We start from the raw sequence: 19,666 nt of genomic DNA, 5'->3' as shown, positions 1-19,666 counted from the left end.
GGGTCCCCATGGCGGCGGCAGCGGAGCGGACAGACGAATTGGTGCGGGAGTATCTGCTCTTCCGCGGCTTCACCGCTGCCCTGAAGCAGCTGGACGCGGAGATCAAGGCGGACCGGGAGAAGGGCTTCCGGGTGAGCGGCGGGCGCGTCCCCCTCCCTGGCTGGGCGGCGGTACCCGGCACCCCCCCCCGGCTCCGGGCAGGACGCGGTTCCCGGGCAGGCCGTGGGCGCCCCTCCACCTACCCGCTCCTGGTGCCGAGCGAGGGGAGCGGGCCGGGCGGCGGCGGGAGAGCTCTCGGCGCTATCGCGCGTCCTCGCCCAGGCAGCTCGCCGCCCCCGCCCGCGTAGGGTCGGGCGCCGGGGCCCGGCCGGCCGCGCAGGCGGGACTCTTAGCATCCCGGTGGCGGGGGTCGCTGCTCGGGCCTGGCGCCGTTTATGGAGGCACAGCCTCCCGCTGCGGCGGGGGGGTGGTGGCGGTGGTGGGGCTTTAGCCGGCTGAACGCTCGGCTCCCCTCCTGCTGGGCTCCGCGGCGGCGCTAGCACAGGGCAGCGGCGGCTGGTGACCGGCTCCGTCCCCTCGCCTGGGGCCGCAGGTCTCGGCCAGCCCCCGTCTGCGGGCCCTGGGTCCGACCTGTAACCCACCAGGTGTTTCTCGGCTGATGTCTGGCGCAGGGAGGAGATGGGAGTGGGAGAGGGCAGCGGCAGGAGGGCATCTCCTTTGCCTGGATCTCATCTCTGGTCGTGAGGCTTTTACCCAGTGACTTTACAGCTCCGCTTCTCGGTTTGGGCGCTGTAAGCACCGTCTGCCCCTCAGCCTGTGTGGAAACTGGTGCAGAATCTGCCAGCGTCGAGAAGCACAGTTCCAGCCCTTTGTGAGGACTTCGCGCGCCTGCAGCAGCAGCTCTGGCCACGGCATGGAGGGTTTGGTCGGGTCAGGTTTTACTGAATCCGGCTGTGCAGCCACTACCTTTGTCTTTCATGAAACATGTTGCTTTTGTTTTCAAAGCACCAGCGCTTTTCCTATGCTTAGAGGTCAGCAAACAACCCAATTGGGGTATTTATTGTCTAAGGTTAAATCAGAAAGGGGCTGCTGTGGTCACAGGTCTCTTGTTTTTTTTCCTGTAGGAAGCCACACAGAGGCTGGATGGCGGCCTGAGGCGTTGACTGATGAGGGGGGAGCAAACCACATATTAAACATATATAGGGTGCAGGTTTTTTTATTCCCTCCGCCCCCCCAATGCCTGTCTCGGCCATTGGAAGTTACTGAACTAAAAACCTATTCCCATACCACCTTTCTGCAGTGTCCCTATTGCAGGAGTTATTTTCAAGGAGGCATAATGACCAAAAAACCCACTGTTTCTGTTGCAAGCTTTTATGCCTGCCTTGTTAGCAGATGATGTTATTAAAGATACTTCGAAGATTGCAGCACGATGGATCTTTCTTTCTCTTGGCTAGATAATTGTGTTTTTTCCATTTTAATCTAAAAAATAATACTGTTTCCCAGGTGCTGCACTTTAGCTTTCAACACTTAAAGAAGAAACAGGAATAATGTGATGATTTCCAACTGACTTCTTTTGAAAGAAGTGGAATTACTTGCAAACACCAACACACGCACGCTTTAAAAAAACGTGGTCTTTTTGTCAGAAGCTGTTTCAGTGTTTTGTGTTTCTCTTTTTTTATTTTTTTAAAAAAAAATTATTTATTTGAAAAGAGCTGCAGAATGGAAGTATGCTAATACAAAATCCAGCGTTTCCTGGATTATGAAGATGGCTAACACTTACTTAAATGCTGAATTATCCTCTTATACGTGCAGTTAAGTTACAGCAAGTCTGTCGTGCCAGAAGAGCCCTCACGTGACTCTGGTCTTCCCCGTCCTGCCCTCCTTAGGTGGATAAGATAGTGGACCAGCTGCAGCAGTTCGTTCAGAGCTATGACCTGGCTGCCCTGCGGGATTACTGGAGTTATCTGGACCGACGTCTCTTCAGCCGTTTGGAAGATGTGTACCGGCCAACAGTGAACAAGCTGAAAACCAGCCTGTTCAGATACTACCTCGTCCATACTGTTCAGGTAGTGTTTGCTTTAAAAAGGGTCCTGGTGTCTGAACCCTTCTGAGCCTCTTGGCAGGCCTGGTGGGTAGGGGATGAGCAATTTGTGTGCTGTGTATCAGCAGTGTATTAAGGAGATTGATGCAGGCTCACATGACAAGCTTGTAAATGGGATAAGGAAGGGGAAGCTCAGGCCAGAGGGAAATGCAACTAGCCAGGAGCAGGATATTCACACTGATGGCTGGGCCTCCTCAGGCAACGTGCCACAGCCTTTGTTAACGATTCTGGTACCGGGAGAGATCACAAGGTTTGTAAACATCTCCTTGTGTGGCATTGCCATGAAGACAGAGGTGGGGGTGAGATTGCTCAAAGCAGTCCAAGTTGAAGAAACAGGCAGAAGGAGGCTCCAAATGCCTGTGTGTAGGTAGGAGTAATCAGTTGCTCCGATGCAGAATGATGACCGATTGAGCAGGGAGCAGCAGTGCCGGGAAGGGCCTTAACTGCAGCATTGGGGATCAGCAGGCAGGATAATCTATTCCTTCCACCCTAGCCTTGTGGCAGGACTCAGCCAGTCCTTCCAGACACCATGGTTCTCAAAGCATCAAGGGAGTTGGAAGGAAAAAAAAAAAGGTAACTTTAAGTTGTTGGAGTTGACTTTTATTTTGTAAAAGAAAGAGGAAGCAGGCTTCAAATCTGTATGAGGTAATGTGGGAGACAAAATGAGTGAATGTTCTGAGTTTTTTGTTTTGCTTGCTTTAAGTAGAACAGAATAATGATCTTAAAATGGAACAGATATTAGCTTGTTGAAACCCTTGGCAAGTCAATGCGCAGGGTGGGCTTTGGCAAACAGAATAGACAAATACCCATCAAGAATTCATGTTTTATTTCTTACCATTAGAAGCAATGTTTCCTCCTTGATTCCTTCCCCTAATTGGCAATCTTCAGTGATGGGTGTTAGTGGAGGAGTCAGAATCTTACGCACGTTTCTGGAAGTGCTTTTCTTTGTGTTTTGCCTTGACCTTTGCTTACCCTGAGGCATGAGTGTCCCACCTGAATAATGTCTCAGATGCAAACCTTTCCAGGCTACATCTGTTAGACTTGAGTAATTTGAAGTACACTGTGGTCCTGTGTAGGGTTACCCACATCTTAGGCCAGTGCACAGACTGTGCTGGTTTAGCTGGAAATCAGTGTAACTCGTTAGTTTGATTTGCCTTGGCCTCTAAACAAGACTGCGGTGACTAGGGAGAAGGTCAGATGAACTGCATTTGTGAGTTTCTCCTTGTGTAATTGAGAGTCTCTTGTTTCTAGATGTATCTCCTGCCACCCTACAGGGCAAGCAGTTGAAGTTGGTGGTAGTTACTTCGGTCACAAGACAGAGCAAACGTTCCCAGGACCCGAGTCCTGGCCGAGCGGGAGCGCGAGCCCTCTCTCTTCTTGCTGTGTTTCAGACTGGCCGCAATGACAAGGCGCAGGAGTTCTTCCTCAAGCAGGCCTCCGAGCTCCAGAACCAGGCGGAGTGGAAGGATTGGTTTGTCCTGCCCTTCCTCCCTGCCCCAGACTCCAACCCCACCTTTGCCACCTATTTCTCACGCCAGTGGGCAGATACATTTATTGTGTCTCTGCACAACTTCCTGAGCGTCTTATTTCAGTGCATGCATATCCTTTTCTGTGAGTGATTGATAAATCTCCCTCGCCCTGGTGTTACCCTTGCTATTAACAGTGCAGCCAAGAATATAGTGTTACACAACTTCTAGCTTTAAGGTGGTTGTTCAGAGTCAAGACTTAATAGGAAGATGTTGTTTACCAGGGGATGTTGGAATAGTTATCTGATGGCATGTTCTATTCCCTGGGTGCAAACAGCTGTGGTTGTTGCTAAAGCTGAACTTTTCTCTGTCCTAGTGACTAGAAGTCTTGTGCACATCATGTTCTGAAATGCTTTTTCTCCTTGCTTGGTGTAGTACAAAACAGGCACACAACCAGCCTTGGGTCGTGGCCTGTAGCTGAACTAAGCATCTCCTGTTAGACCCCTCTCTGGGTACGTATGTTCACAATGTTGTCTAGTGACAGTTCATTACAACGGGGGAGTCACTATTTCTGTTAACACTGGCAGAAGTAGCAGCTTTTATCCCATGCCACAGAGTTCTGACCTTGTTTGCTGATGGGCAGGTTTATACTGCAGCTGGAATACAGCTCATCTTGAACTGTTTCTTTAGTGTACACTAATGCAGTAACATAACCTGTCTTGTCCTCTGCTTCTGAAATGTGAAGAGGAGGCATCTAAAAATCCTTGCAAAGCCTGTGTGAAATAGTTTGTGTTATAGTAAGGTGCAAAGTTGGCCCAGGTAACCAAGGTGTCCTACAGCCTTGCCTGTACTTCTTGATAGTACTATGGATGGGGCACCTTTGCTGTCTGACAGGCTGGTATGAAGTGTTGGCTTTTAGAAATAAGTACACACGTTCTTGCCTTTGTTTTCTTTAACATTCCTTACCAGTTCCAGTCATTTTGAACTTTGAAGCTGAATGTCTCAGGAGCAGTCTCATACAAGAGGAAAACGAGTCGTTGCGGCATAAGGTCAGGACTGAGGTCACTCTTTACTTGCTGACTGTATGAGGCTGTGAGTTGTGCAAAATTCAGTGCAGATTCTTCTGCAAGTCCTTTCTTATGTTGGTTTGTCTTTCAGCTATCTTCAGTGGGCATAGAGTTGTGATTGTGTTGTGAAATGCCTGTTTAGGCTATTACTGCCCCTTTGCTGGAGGTGACTGTCCCTGTGCTGTCTGACAGGTGGCTGGACGCTGTGCAAACTCTCTTCCTGTTACACTGCAAAGTCTCAATACAAACTGAAACTAGTGGCAGTGGCTGACTTTGCATGGAAACTTGTGGTTACTGTTCAGTCATTGCCAGGTTTTTAGCTGGTGGAACAGTAGAAACTGGCAGTAACTTCTGGCAAAGAGGCAGAAACCGTTCTGAAATGGCCACTTCACCATGGTTGAAGTGCACTCAAAGCAATTTAGATCAACTAATGGAATTGTGAATGTTTTTCCTGACTCTAGACCTTACAATAAACTGTAAGAAGGGCTGACTAGTTCAGACAAAACGTGGCTCAGCTCCATGTCTTTGTTTTAGCAGCAGCAGCAGATCCTTAGGGGGTGTGAGAATAAATAACATGGGTCGGTCCTTCCCCGGTATAATTTCCTATTAGAGAGATTTGGGAAATTCAGAGTTTAAGAGCTCCTTACATACCAGATCACATGTGGGTGGTCATGTACAAGTGGGAAGCTTTGTTCATGCAAGCAGAACCTTAGTTTCACTTCCTCAGGCGCACCAAATAAGCTCTCTCTGTGTACGGAATACTTCAGTACAGTAAGTTCTGTGCTGCAAAACATTGTGTGTTATACATTGTGCTTCCTGTTTCAACTGCTTTGGTAGGTGATCAATACTGTTTGTTTCCTCTAAAAACATTGAAGTAAAATTGAACAGTTGATTTCCAAAAGGAGGCTTTTTTTTCTTTGTGAAAGAAAAGCAAAGTTTGTCACAGAGTCCTGTGTGGAGTCACTGGATCAGGCAAACTTTGGCAGGAGGGTTCTGCAAAGATGGTCAGTGAATAGGGACAGCAGAAGAAGGTATGTTTTGAAAAAGCTCACTTACTTCCTCCAATTTGGTGTTCTGTACTTTTAGTCAAATGAAAGCTGGTTTTTGCTTGTGAGAAGTTGATTTACAGCACTTGCAGAATGCATAAATGCTCTCTGGCAACAGGGCAGAGGTAAAAAATCAGGTTGAAATCAGGCTGTGATTCCAGTTTCACTGTTGAAGCAGTGCAAATACATGAAGAGCAAGCTGGATTTCTCAAGCTCATTTTTCTTTTAATTCCTTTCCTATAATAAAAGGAAAAAGAAGAATTACATCAGAAAAACAAATGTACAGGAATAGAAGAGCCTGAGGAGCTCTTCATGTGAACAAGAGTCACAGGCATAAACCACATCCGTCTCGGAGAGCTGCATCCCGAGGTTCCTCCCTACTAAAGAGGAAAAGAGAAATCTGTCTGTCTCCATAACGTGGAGAAAAATCTCCCTGTCATGCTTGGGAGGGAGCTTGGCACGGTGTGGAGCTGGATTTCCGGGTGACCTGATGGCGTTGGCCTCAGTGCACCCTGCCAGCCCACCAAACCCTTGGCCCTGGGAAGATGACCTTCTAGGCTCGGTGCCCATACGTTGCTACTGCCGGTCACATGCCCCGGCCTTGATGCCTGTGTGGGGTGGCTGATCAGCTCAGTCCTGGCTGGCACTCGCTTCCCAGCACTGTTGATGTCTCTACAGCAGCAGCCCAAGGAGAGGAGTTTAATCAGGCTCCAGTTTCATGTGTATAAAGTGTTAACTGTTTTGACTACTCAGGCTACTGTGGTGTTTAGCCAGTCGGAGCTGCTTTTCTTCCCTTCCCACCCTTCCAGAGCTGTCAGAATAAAGGGAGTGAACAACTTCAGCAGGTGGGAAGCAGGTGAATCTCACTGACCCTCTGTTTACTTGTCTCTCTTCTCTTGTAGTTGTTTGCTTTGCAGGCTGAGTCTTCCCGCATGAAGAAAGAGGAACTGGAGGTGGAACAAGGAGTTGTGCATCACAAGTTGCCTGCATATGTGGCCAACATGGATCGACTTGGGGACTCTGAGCTGTGAGTGCCTGCGGAGGAAGGAGCTGGCTACAGGCTCTGCTGCTTTTATTGGGTTAGGGAGACTCCTGGAGCATCACTTCCTTGTTTGCTGCCCTGGGAATCAATGCAGAGAAATACTCAGGCACAAATTCTGGTGATCCAGTTAGGTTTCATGGGGGTATTCATGACAGGCATCTCTTCTGCCATTTGGGAGAGAGATTCTTGCTGATGGGTGAGAGCCCAAGCACATGTGGAAGGGATTCTCTTCCGCTCTCAGTGTTACACTGAGGTATTCTGGGCAGACAGGGCACCGGTAGCAGTACAACACCCTGCTGAAATGGACTGTCTCTTGACTCCTGTTTTCTTTGGTGCCTGTGGTGCAGTAGGCAGACTCCCATGTCTCATTTTCCTGACATTGTTAATGTATGACCCAAGGGGGTCATTGTTACACAGAGATGCTTTCTTGCATTTGCAAAGTCAAGGGAAAGGGAGTTTCTCTTCTGCAAAGCTCAGTTATGCACAGAATTCCCCTAAACTTCCTGCAGTTAAAGTGTGCTTTATGGCTGCATGTATTGTGTTCCTGTCGGTGGAAAACAGGCAGCGTGGCAGTTAAACAAGGTGTACTGCTGTCTGTTTAACCTGCTAATTTTCCCCAGTACAGTCATGCAAAAAGCAAGTCTGTGTTTGAATTCATTGTGTTATTGACATTTTCTTTTCCTTGCTTTCAAAGAATCTGAAAGCAAATGTAGGTTAGTCACAAGGTATTAATAACAGTGCTGGGGCTTTCACTTTCTCCTGTGCATTTAGTTCTCTTCAGACAGGAAGGGGATTGAGCAAATTATGCTGCTGACCATGGCAAATAGAATTTGTAGCAAAGACCACACTAAAAAAATCTTAGCTTTAGACTAAATGTTGTCTGTTTAAATAGATGTGCTTGGTGAACTATCTTGATGACTCCTCTGCATAGGACAAACTACAGAGTTTAACTGAAAAAAAAATCTGTTTATTTAACTACTCTGTATGGAAAGCCCTGATGTTCCTCTGCACACATGGTGGGTGGAGATGTGAGGGATGAGAATTTATTCCCATGTTTGTTTTTATTGATTTGTGTTAGCAGAAAACTTGCCTTAGAAGTGGCATTTCTCATGTGTGCAACTCGTGTCTTAGTCTGGGATCTAGTTCTGTTGCCTTTTTCCATGTCTCTGCTGAACCTGAAGCCCAACTTTGGTAGAACAGTTTGCTTTTAGAAGACAGGGTGAAGACAGGGTAAAGACAGTGAAGGTCTGAAGTGATTGCATTCCCCTTCCCCTGGTTGCTCATCTTTTCTCAGAGAAAGCTGTAGCAGAATATGATCAGTTATATTCTGGGAAGTAGTTGCTGTTCACAGTGGTGTGGGCTGAGAAGGGAGGTGTGTGTAACTGTAGACATGGACATAAACTTTCTTATTTTCTTTGGGTCCAGTTTTTGAGGTACTGAGGGTCTGTGCTTCAGAGTTGCTGAACACAACCTGCTGAGTGTCTAAGGGCGTTCAGTGAAACACTGGATATTGAATACCTCTCAAAGGAGGTCTGTTTTATTCCTTCAATTTGGAATCCCAGCTGAATAGGTTTTTAGAAATCTGGATTCCTCTGCCTTTCCCTCAGGGTCTTTCCAAACTAACTAGATGGAGTGGAAGGAGTTTGAGGTGGCTGTACAGGGGATCTGGCAACAGCTGGGCCCAGGGTCTCAGTGGTATCTCTTAAGAAGTGAGCTTTGGTTACAGTAATTATAATGATCAGTTCCAGGCTCAAACAGGATGTTTTAAAACAGTTGTTTAATGCAGAGAGGTCCATTGGCTTGGAAAGGAACATCTGTTCTCCAGTGGTTCAAACAGCTGGTACTTTGTCCGCTGGGTGGTCTTTGATCAGGTTGTGTGGCTACACATTCATATGCTGTTTGGTGGGGTTTGTTTGATTGATGGGTTTTTTGGTGTTTTGTTTTTTAATCAGTGATATGACCTGCAGCCAGAGGAGTACTGCCCATTCTCTTCAGTCCCGGGGAGGCTTTCTGTCCTCTTTTCTCTCCCAAACTAAAAAAGGCCCTTCCAGACCGGCCCATCCAAGTGGGGCTTCTCCAACGCAGACTGGCGGCCCCCTGCTAGCGAAGAAAGAACCAACAAATCACCAGGTAATTCCCAACTGTGTGTGGTGGAAGGTGCTCAGTATCCAAGGAGATAAATTTCAGCACAGCATTGCTCCAAGCTTTTGCTTCCAACTGAAAAAATAAAACGCCCTTTCCTTCCTTGCAAGTGTATGCTGGGCCTGGATGCAGCGTGGGAACAGCTGCTGTTGTCTGCGGGGGGGGGGGGGGGGTGTGCTTCTGGAGCCCTTGTGGGTGCTTGGTTTCTTTGCATCCTCTTTTGCCCTTCATCCTGCAGCCTGGCACAAGTGTAACTTTGCCAAATCATTGCTCTGCCTTCCAGAGTACCAAAGGAAAAGAAGGGACAGTGAGCTGTAAGGATGGGAAGAGCCACTTCACTGGTTTAATAGCAGGGGAGTCGGCTACCCTGCAACAGCGGCAGAAGCGCTTGCAAGAGCATGGGAAGGAAAGGAAGGAACTGCTGTCAAAAGGAACCTCCCAGGTACCAGGCAACACCACAAGGCTGGGAAGTGGAGGGCTGGTGTTTCTGTAGCTTGTCGTGCCAGCTGGTAACACAAGTGCTAGTGTTCCTGCTAAGCTTCTGAATTACTACTTAGATCGAACTGTCTCAAAGGTTAATCTCTGTAGTTAATCAACTCCTTCCATGCTTGGTTTATTTCTGTCCCTGAAAGGAAGTCAGTATTGGCCTTTCAAGTGGAAGAAGAGTTGTTCTTTGTCGCAGTCTTTTTGACAGCTTGGTCCTGGGGAGGGTATGTTTCATCCACCTTAATGATTATGTTCAAATACCTTGTTATAATCCCCACTGCGTAGTCACAATGGGCTTGTCTCACCCATCCCGCCCAGCTGAGTTCTGCTGCTGCTTTCTGCAGGCTTTGTGTGAGATGGGTAAAAATTGATAGAAGGTTTGCCTGGATAGGGGTGGAAATTCCTTCATAGCCATGTTTGTTTTTCGGAGTTTTTCGCATTGTATGTTGCAGTCTTGCCTGGGGTTATGCCCTGCTTTATAATCTAATAAAATAATAAAACCATGTCCTGGATTTTAACTGCTGAAGGTCAGCAGACTGCCTCTGTTCACCTGTGTGTTGTCTGATGCTCTGCAGCTATGTGGTCAAAGGATAGAGAGCACAGGAGGAATGATGGCAGCATATCAGCTGTGTTTATGCTGTCTGAATGAGAGACTCTGCTGTGGGGGAGAGAGTGCTGAGGGACTGTTGCCTGTTGTCCCAAATGTGTGGCTGTTGCTCATGGAGGAGCACTGCTTTAGAGAGATGTTACTCCACCACTGAGCATTTGAGGCTGCAAGACAACTCTTTCCTTCATGGTTCGTCTAAACCATCTTAACTAAACATTGGTCAGAAAACTGCAAAGTCCAGTTTCCCAATATGTATCCTGTAACTTTACTTTTTCTGTGATACTCCAGGTAAAAGCAGTGTTCTCCTGGCTCTGTAGAATTTGCTTCTGGTGGGTGCTCTAAGGAAAGCTGATGCTATTTGGCTTTCTGATGTTCTCAAGACATGTGAATGACAAGGAAACAGAAAGGCAGCACTGTTTCTTTCATATGAGTCTTATTTAGTGGTTGTTATCTCCCCAGGTTAACTAACACAGAGGCACTCTAGTATTTACTTCCCAATCTTTTCCAGCTTTGTGATTTCAGATGATTTGATTATGCAGAGTTTGTTCCATTGACCAAGATGTGAAGCTACTATAAATAAGGCAAGGTTGTATTAGGGGTTCAAAGCTATCAATACCAATGCCACATTGGGGCAGTTCATTTTTGGAGGACAGTTTAGCAAAGGAACGCTTGCAGGTGTTTTACTGGCTTATCTGCTGTATCTGCTTCTTGTTCAGCTTTTGGTGGTTTAGGGAAGGCTGCTGCAGTGCAGATCTTGTCTCATTCAGATACCTTCCCCTCCTAAAGCTCCATTTGTTCTGTCTGCCCTGTCAAACTGGGTTTTTGAACTTTTGGACACCTGTCAACTCAGCTGGCTGCTGCGGTCGCCCCAATGCACGCAGACTAAACCTCTGGCAGACAAGGTTAATCCTTCTGCTGGGACTCACCAACAAGAGTTTTTGTGCAGATTCACTGAGCTGCACGTTATACAGACCTAACTTACATTGATTGCAAGGATTCCTTGAAATACATATGTGTGTCTGTGCTCTAATGACGTCAAAATTGGGCCCCCAATAACAGCTGAGATGCCAAACAGGTGTTGCAGTTCCTTCAGTTCTTCCAGGAAAGTGTATGGCTGGGCACATAGAGGGGGATATAAAGGAGTCCACAACCAAGGAGGCTGTATTAAATGGTGCAGTTGTGCAACATGCTATCCTTGTGCTCAGAAGGGTCACTGGCAGAATGGGTGTTGAGCTAACAGTACTTCTGTTTTGGTGCAGCTTCTTCTTTTGTTTTTTTTTTTCTATCTTCTCCCAGTAGGCTGGGGTGGGTGAAGAGCTTGATCTGGAGCTTGTATCTGACAGAGGATTTCTTTCTTCAGGGCCAAAGCACTGAGAAGAAAACAGATACTAGCACAGCTGAGACAGAGCCATTCTCAGAACTGCACGCTGAGCAAGCAGAGCCTTCAACCAAAACGTCTGCTGGCAGTGCAGAGGCTGTGGGGGTCCGGCAGGAGCAGCCTTTCATCGTCCTGAGCCAGGAGGAGTATGGGGAACACCATTCATCCATCATGTACTGCAGGTAAGGGGCTGGCAGGAGAGGGCTTTCTTGTGGAATCCTCTGTAGAGGACCAGCTGTGTCCGTCTTTTCTCCCAGCCTCTCTGATTTGCCCAGTGCATTGTGCTTGTACAGTGTGGTAGGGTCAAGTTGGTGTAACTGAAAATAGCCTGTAGCTTGTGCAGTGAGAATGGACAGATGTTTTTGTGTTTGGGAGATGCCAGACAAGAGGAAGGTTCCTGGGAAAGCCGGATGGTGTTGCTTAAGGGCCTTATGCTTTGCATGTGGAGCTTGGTGCCCTTCTTTGTGCCAGTTATTGTGGACTGAACAGGAAGTGGTGCAAGTAAATTCTGATTCCTGCAGAAGGAAGCATGTAGCCAAGACAGGAAAGGGGCATCTACTTGTATCTAAGAACTTTAGGGAGAAAAATGCCCAATTGGTTTCCTTCTGTACATAGGGTTGATTGTTCTGGACGGAGGGTGGCCAGCTTGGATGTGGATGGGGTCATCAAAGTCTGGTCTTTCAACCCCATAATGCAAACTAAAGCTTCATCCATTTCCAAATCTCCTTTGCTGTCTCTGGAATGGGCGACCAAGCGGGATCGGCTGGTGAGTAGTCTGCATGTTGGGGGATTGAGAGTCACAGCAGAGGATTTGGGAGTGTGTTGCTACATGTTGTACATTTACCTTCTAGACAGCTGCATCGTGGATAAGATCAGGGTAATGGTTTCACTTTAGTGGCACATGGGGAACTGGAGCCTTGAGGGTCTAAACAAAACAAGAGTGAGGAGTGTGGCCTGTGTGTTGTGCAAGGAATTCACTGTTGGTTGTGGTGAGATAAGATGCCAAGCTGCAGTTGGGGGTAGAGCTGCAGGATAGAAGTAGCCCCATTTAAGAGAAGTGCCTCTTTCCAGGCAAAGCAGGCAGAGGCAACCTGATCCAACAGCCCATGGGAATCCTGTGGCAGGGAGCTGTGGAGCTTTACTCATGCCCTGAGCCAGGAGAACAGCGTGTGTGGTATTGCCATTCTGCTTGTGCCAGTGTGACAAGGGCTCTGTAGCCAGTTTTACACTGGTGCCTTACGAGTTGAGGGTTGGTGTGTGTGTAAGTCCTCCTTTAAATATGACAGGTTGAATATTACCTGTAGCACTTTTTTTCTAGCTACCAAAGAGGTGTCTTAAATGCTTCTGAGTCCTGTTGCTAGCATTTGATGCCCTCCTGTGGTGAAGCTGTGGGGCAGCTTGAGAAAGTGGGCCTACAACAGAGGGAATATTACTCACTTTCTGGCACTGCCCTTGTGTTGCTGCCAGTGCCAAAATGCCACCTGCAGAGAGCTGGTGCTACCACTTGTCTCTTGTTCTTTGAAAGGAAGTAGTCCATGCAGTGGTTTGTCTGTTTCTTCTGCTTTATGAGGCTTATTTCCTTTTTTGCTGACAGAAAGATTCTTCTCTCTGAAACGTACGGGCATTCAGTAGCAAATCAGCCTCTGAAATGAGAAGGATCTGGCTGTCTTCATTTTCTTTGATAACACATCCCTTCATAGTTTTACTTTTAAGTTGTAGTACCACTGACAAAGCATGTGTGGGCCCTTCTGAATGATTCCTCTCTCCCCTAGATGAAAGGAGGTGGCTGCTTCTTGGGTTTTGTTTGGTTTTTTTTCCTCAAATTTAGGTTGTTAATTCTGTGATACTCTTTCCTTGCTTTCCTAGACATTGAGACTCCACATGTTCTGCATCTTATAATGTTGCACTATGCTCACTAGGCTTTTACTCCACCCTGGTGACTATCAGATCTCTTTCTCACTGGAAAGCAGTACTTTTACTGTAACCTTTGTGGCTCTGGGGTAGTCCTACTAAGTGTGATATGCACAGAAAGATAAAATATACCCTGATGGAATGATGTTTAATCTGAATGCATAAGTAGGGGGGAAAAGATAATATTCTATGGTTAGACAGCATCATTGTACTCACTCATACTCCTATCTCTTCCTTGCTGGTTTCAAGCTATTGCTTGGCAGTGGGGTTGGGACAGTTCGACTTTATGACACAGAAGCCAAGAAGAATCTCTGTGAAATCTGCATTGATGAAGACATGCCCAGGTAACTCTAGAATTCTGACTTGTGTATATATATATAAATGTAAAAAACCAATGTTTTTGGGTTTGACTGTGAAAAGGTAGGAGAAGCCTCAATGTTCCTGCAGCTTCCTTGCAGCTTCAGGACTATCTAGCCATCATCTAAAATCACTCAGTTAAATGGGACACACTCAAAATCTCTAAGCACGTGAATCCTGCCCTGCTTTGCAGTGCACCCTGTTCTTGCAGGGTTTTAATGGGGCTGCTTGTAGTTGGGTGTGTTGTTTTGAGGCAGCTGCTGGAGAGAAGCAATCCGGACTGTTTGCTGTGTTTCAGGATCCTCTCGCTTGCCTGCAGCCCAAGCGGTGCCTCCTTTGTCTGTTCTGCAGCAGCTCAGAGCTCCATCTCCCACATGGACTTCTCAGCAGTCAGCTCTGGGGGCAAAAGCATGAACCAACTTCCTGGGAAGCTGCTGCTGTGGGACACTAAAACGATGAAGCAGCAAGTACTTGCTGGGTTTCTTTCCTTTCTCAGTCTGCTTGCTGAGAATGAATGTCTTCTGTTTCAATGCTTAGGATTCCTCTTTCTAAATTCTGCTGACTTCCAATAGCCTTTTTCCCCATTCACCCTTTCCCCTCTGTCACCTGTAAGATAAAATAAATTGTGTAAGTAGCTGCTGGGTTTGGGTAGGGCTTTTTGTCTTGGTGGTGCTGGGTTTTTTTGAGGGATTCTTCACAGTAGTCCATAGCCTTGTTTCTATCTTGCCTGCAGAGTTTGTGTCTGGAAAGGTCCCAAGTGGATTGAATGATGCTTTGCTTGGGCTTTTTCCAGTTGAGCTATCCCAGAGGGCTTTCTCTGCTGCTACTTCTCTTGCCCTCCCTGTTTTTGAGTGGAGTGCTTCTTTCAGAGGTTTCATTTCCTGTCATCTTTTTCATTGTTTTGATTTAGATGGGTCAGATTCTGTCAGAGAATCCTCATCCCATCCCTCACCTTTGCTGAAGTATGAAATACTGTCCCTGATGTGTAAGAAAAAGCAACATACTCAAGCTCGTGCCTGCCAGAAGCTGGTTTTGCAGCCTGGAGGCCATAGCTAAGAAAGCTGTGGCTTGGCTGAGGTGAATTGTTGGTTTAGCCTCACAGTAAAATGCAGCTGCCAACCTTGAAGTCAGTAGTCATGAGAGGTGTGTGTAGGGCTCCAAACTGGAGGAGTTCTTGCTACTATATACCGTCTGCCTTCCCAGCAGATCAGTTCCTAAGCACTTACTAATGCAGACTTTCCTTTCTAGCTGCAGTTCTCTCTGGAGCCTGAGCCCATTGCCATTAACTGCACAGCCTTCAACCACAATGGGAACCTGCTGGTTACTGGGGCTGCAGATGGGATAGTCCGTCTCTTTGGTATGTTGGAATTGGGCTGAGGGGTGCCCCCTCAGTGTCCCCAGCTGGCTGCCACTAACACCCTTCTGCCAGTGGAGAGTTAGGATATGCCTGACTACCAAGTTGGAAGCTATTTTCTCGCTTCCACAACAGTTCAGTGTTGAATTGACATAAACTTCTGTGGGGAATGTTAGATGGAGACCCTGATAGTGCTGCTGGATTTGTTGTTTCCTTCCTGATACAGAGCAGAGTTAATGTGCCCTGGAGTCCTGTGGTCTTGGTTGTGCCATATAGCAGTACCACTGCCAGAGGCTGAGTCTTGAGGAAAGGAATTAATGTGTGACCCTCTAATTGAAATCAAGGGGTTTGCATTGGTCCTTCCTTGAGCAATTTCTGTTTCTCAGGTTTTGTCCTCTTCAACCCAACCTGTCTGTAGGATAAAGACCGTTTGGGCTTCCTTCTTCTCTGAGGGATCTGCTCCTGGCCCAGGTTCTGAGCTGGAGGCTGCAGTCCCAGGTCTGTGGGAGGATGGAGCTGGCAGCAGCTATGGGCACGGAGAGGATAGCAAGGGGAGGAGAAGAAAGGCGACAGTGGGCCTTGGATGTGCTTGCTGTTGACAGTGAGTGTGTGAGCAGCCCCATAGAGCCAGGGTAAAGAGGTGCATAGTTGCAGGCAGTATTTTTTTTTTGCCAGTGTAAAAGACACATCCTGGAGAAATAAGCCCAGGGTGCTGGGGTTGGATTTGGCTCCTATAGGCTGGTTTAGAGGGCTGGGACAGAGACCTTGTGAATGTCAAAGGCCATTCTCTATTCACCTCTGCTCTGTGTGAGTACAAGGAGTGTTCAGTACTGGTTCTCCCCTCAGATATGCAGCAGCACGAGTGCGCCATGAGCTGGAAGGCACATGATGGGGAAGTCTACTCTGTTGAGTTCAGCTATGATGAGAACACAGTCTACAGCATAGGCGAGGATGGCAAGGTAGGCTCTGGGTGACCTTCTACCGGTTGGCTGGCAGGGAGGTCCCTTCTGGAGCCTTCCCTGTATGGTGGGGATGGGAGTGAAAAATATCTGCGGAATCTGGAGGATCCGTGGGCTGCTAACTGTAATCTCAGGTGTGCAGCACCACCCTGCTACATGCAGTCTGCAGAGTGTGGCTGGAAAGTGTATTAACAGCTGGAGCCGTCTCAGACCTTCCCTACAAACTGTACTGTTGGCAATACTCATTTCCTAGGGAATCCATGTGAAGATGGCCTTTCTGTGCCCCTGAGATGACCACACTTGGGATGTGGGATTCGCTGAGGAGCAGCAGATCCTTGACTGCTTTGCATAAATTCCCTTGTCAGTGTCTCTCTCCTCCTTAAAATAAAGGCTTGTATTTTGGCAGTTCCATACAGTAGAGGTGTGGCTCAGGGAGGGAGACCAGCCTGAAGGTGTGGGTCCTTAGCTGATGAGGGTTAATTGAATTGCCACCAGGATCCTGCACACAATGTGGAAGACACCTATGCTCTACCTTCCACAAGAAACACTGCCCATGTTTGCATGGATAGTAGGCACTCTTACAGCCTGTGTGTGATAAATATAGCTACTTCAATATAGATGCCAAAATGCCATATGTCTGTGAGAAAATAACCACTTTGCTTAAGAGCAGCGAATGTCCTCTTCTAGACTTTCATCCCAGTCAATTTAACAACGGGCTTTTGTAATCTTTTTTGGTCATTCTAGTTTATTCAGTGGAATATTCACAGAAGTGGCTTGAAGGTGTCCGAGTATGATCTTCCCAGTGAAGCTACAGGTCCTTTTGTTCTGTCTGGGTACAGTGGCTACAAGCAAGTCCAGTTCCCACGAGGAAGGCTTTTTGCTTTTGACTCTGAGGGCAACTATATGTTGACGTGTTCTTCTACTGGGGGAGTAATTTTTAAGGTAAGTGTGAAGTGATGGAGACTACTTATACATATTCATACAAGCTCTTGTGACAAGGCTGCAAGAGCAGCCACTGAAAGTTCTCAAGCAACACGTGTTCATCATTCCCTGCTCTGTGAAACTGGCTGTTCCTGCATGCGTTTTAGCAGGGTGTAGAGTTCAGCAAGGGCTTGCATCCTCTGTACACATTTGTCCCTCTGTATTTAGCCAGTGCATGTGTGTTAAAAGAGCTTGTTCTTCAAAGCTAAGCTGCAGCAGTTTTCCATGGTGCCTAGGACAAAGTTTTATTTTTATTTAAACATCTCTGTTTTTCTCCTTAATTATGTATACTGATAGGGATATAGAGTCTGTAGCAAGCTTTGGCTTCTCCTGTGGGTGCACTGCCCCCACTGCAGAAGCTTGCTTCCTTAAAATGTTATGGTTTCCTTCCTGATAGTTAAACAGCGGGGAAAAGGTTCTGGAGAGCTGCCTTTCCTTGGGAGGACACCGAGCTCCTGTTGTCACAGTGGACTGGAGCACAGCCATGGACTGCGGCACCTGCCTCACGGCCTCTATGGATGGGAAGATTAAACTGACAACCTTACTGGCTCAAAAGCCTTAACCTGCGTTAACTGCAGAAAGGAAAGAGCAACAGACTTGATGAAAACAGTGTTACCTGGACAGGAACAAACCGTGTGGGAGAGAAGGCAAACCACAGCCCCTCTTCTCGTTGTAGCTTTTGCCTCTTGACCACCGTTAAATACACTTGCCAAAGCAGGGTGCAGTAGTGGTGCAATCAAAGGCTGGTGTGGGACCAGATCAGTGGCAGCACTGAAAAATAAGTTTCCACTGACCTGTTGTGGCAGCCAGACTCCCTCTGCTAAGGGAGTCTTGAGCTAGCACGTTGGTTAGAAGGCTGCTGGGATCACATTGTGGGTTCTGTGGAAGAAGGTGAGGCTATGGGAGGCACATGTGATGCAGTGGATGGTGGGGTAACATGGCTAAAAATGGCAAGGCTGGTGCAAAACCAGAGTGTTCTGTCAGTACAGCATTTGTTGTAGTGCTTTTTTTTTTTTTTTCTTTTTTTCTCCTGGGGAGTTGGGGGTCAGTTTTACTGGGTTTGGGAGTTTTTCTTCCTTTAAAAAGAAAATATTCCCTCGCACTTGATTTCTGTGCCTTGTTCAGTTATTGCTGCAAAACAGGGAGGGTGGCTGGGACACTGATGTGCCAAGACAGGCTGCTGCATAGAGGAAAGACACTTGTGCTTTCACCAGGTGCTTCCAGCCCTGACACCCACATGGGGTGGGTACTGGAAGGCTGTGGCAGTGGCCAGAACAGACCTATCTCACTCGCTCCTCATTTCACCTCAGTGTGTGGGGGTGGAGCCTGGGGATGTACATGAAGTATGTGGCCCCAGTCCCAAAACCAAGGGGGCAAAAGAGATCAGGTGAGGTGGTGCAGCCCTGCTCTGTGGGGTAACCTGCTAGCTGACCAGCCTGGGGACCACAAATGATGGGTTCCTTTTTGCTGGCACATGAGGGCAGCTATGCCCTGGCAGGCTTCAAGAACCAAAGTGACTTCTGGGGCTGTCTTCAGGTATGTTTCCACCCTAGCTTCCTCCTCCTTCCCTGTGTTCTGTCACAAGATTGCATCGTGCTCAAAGAGTTGCCTGGGCTGTGCTCAGTGCCCCCTAGAAGCCAAAAACCCAAGCAAGTGTGGCCTTAGAAACTGAAGAGGGGTGGAAGTGGGTAGATTTGTGGTCTTCTCAAACTAGGAGCCTTATTTGTGTACTCATTAAAGACAAAATGGGGGCAGTCATGTCCCCATCAAATGAAGAGGGTGCAGCCCCCCTACACCAGAACCCCACCACACAAAACCACAACAGCTAGGCTAGCTCTGCAGCCATTCTTCACTGGCAGCATAACACCTCCCACCAGGACTTGGTGTCTGAGAAGGTTGGTACCCTCTTTGTGCCTGCAGATGCTCCATCTAGTCTGCCGTTGTTTGCCCTGTTGCATGTAGGCCAAGGAAGACTACTGTAGTTAGAGCCAAGATGAGGTCAGACTCAGGAAAAAAGCTCAGTGGAGCAGGCAGGGCCCCCATTGTGTAATTTCCAGATCCCTGGAGGCATTTGTGCCTTGAAAGCAGAGCATCCCATCTGTGGCATAACTTAGCCACCAGTAGGCTGAGCAGGGGGCTCCAGCTCCAACCTAGGTCCCTGACAGTGGTCTCCCATCACGCTCACAAGACAAAAGGTGTTTCCCTGGGGGTGAGATGGGATTCCCCCTGTTGCAGGGGCAGCTGGGGCACTGCAAGCGGGCCTGAGGCAGCCCACCCTGAGCACACATGGGGTGTGTGTGGGGCTGAGCTGAGTCTCCAGTAAGCTGCCCTCGCGCAGAGCCAATCTCGCCTGAAGTCTCAATGGCTGGGGGAGTGCTGGGCTCAGCCCTGTAGTATCAGTGGGATGAACCCGGGGCTCTGCACCAAAATCCTCTGCTTCCTTGTAGACCTCTCCCCCCACTAGGCCTCGGTTGAGGAGGTTGTTGGGCTGCCCCTCTAGCTGTGCTGCTGCTGGGCTTGGGTGTGGGCTGCTTCAGCTCATGAGCTACAGCAGAGTCACTCCAGATACTATTTGGGCAGGTGAAGTACACACAGGTGCTCGGGGTGTGAAGAGAGTATTAGCACTGCACCTCTGGGGCTGCCACCGCTGTGATGGCAGCGTGAAGCCCCACAGCTCCTCATGTCAAAATTTCCTCAAGAGTCCAGGAGCTGGACAAGCAGCACAGTCTCCTTGGGCGACTCCAAGAAAGGAAGCTGGCTTGCCTTTCT

At 48.0% G+C, this 19,666-nt stretch overlaps 1 protein-coding gene across 1 annotated transcript; it reads left to right on the top strand.

Annotated features, from left to right (window-relative positions):
• Positions 1–8: 8 nt before the first annotated feature.
• On the top strand, positions 9–17,999 carry WDR91 (WD repeat domain 91; the record flags this gene model as incomplete). Its single annotated transcript, XM_084273040.1, has 15 exons — positions 9–131; positions 1,887–2,066; positions 3,493–3,712; positions 4,537–4,616; positions 6,583–6,707; positions 8,675–8,852; positions 9,148–9,306; positions 11,318–11,517; positions 11,951–12,101; positions 13,496–13,590; positions 13,902–14,070; positions 14,852–14,960; positions 15,804–15,916; positions 16,661–16,858; positions 17,295–17,999. The coding sequence occupies 15 exons, from the start codon at positions 9–11 to the stop codon at positions 17,457–17,459; spliced, it is 2,265 nt and encodes a 754-aa protein (XP_084129166.1). The 3' UTR covers positions 17,460–17,999.
• Positions 18,000–19,666: the final 1,667 nt, after the last annotated feature.

Source organism: Gallinula chloropus (genome assembly GCF_964237585.1).
Source record: "Gallinula chloropus genome assembly, chromosome: 1".
In the NCBI taxonomy this organism is placed as follows: domain Eukaryota; kingdom Metazoa; phylum Chordata; class Aves; order Gruiformes; family Rallidae; genus Gallinula; species Gallinula chloropus.
The sequence above is the reverse complement of the archived record's forward strand: the minus strand, read 5'-3'. Positions and strand labels throughout refer to the sequence as shown.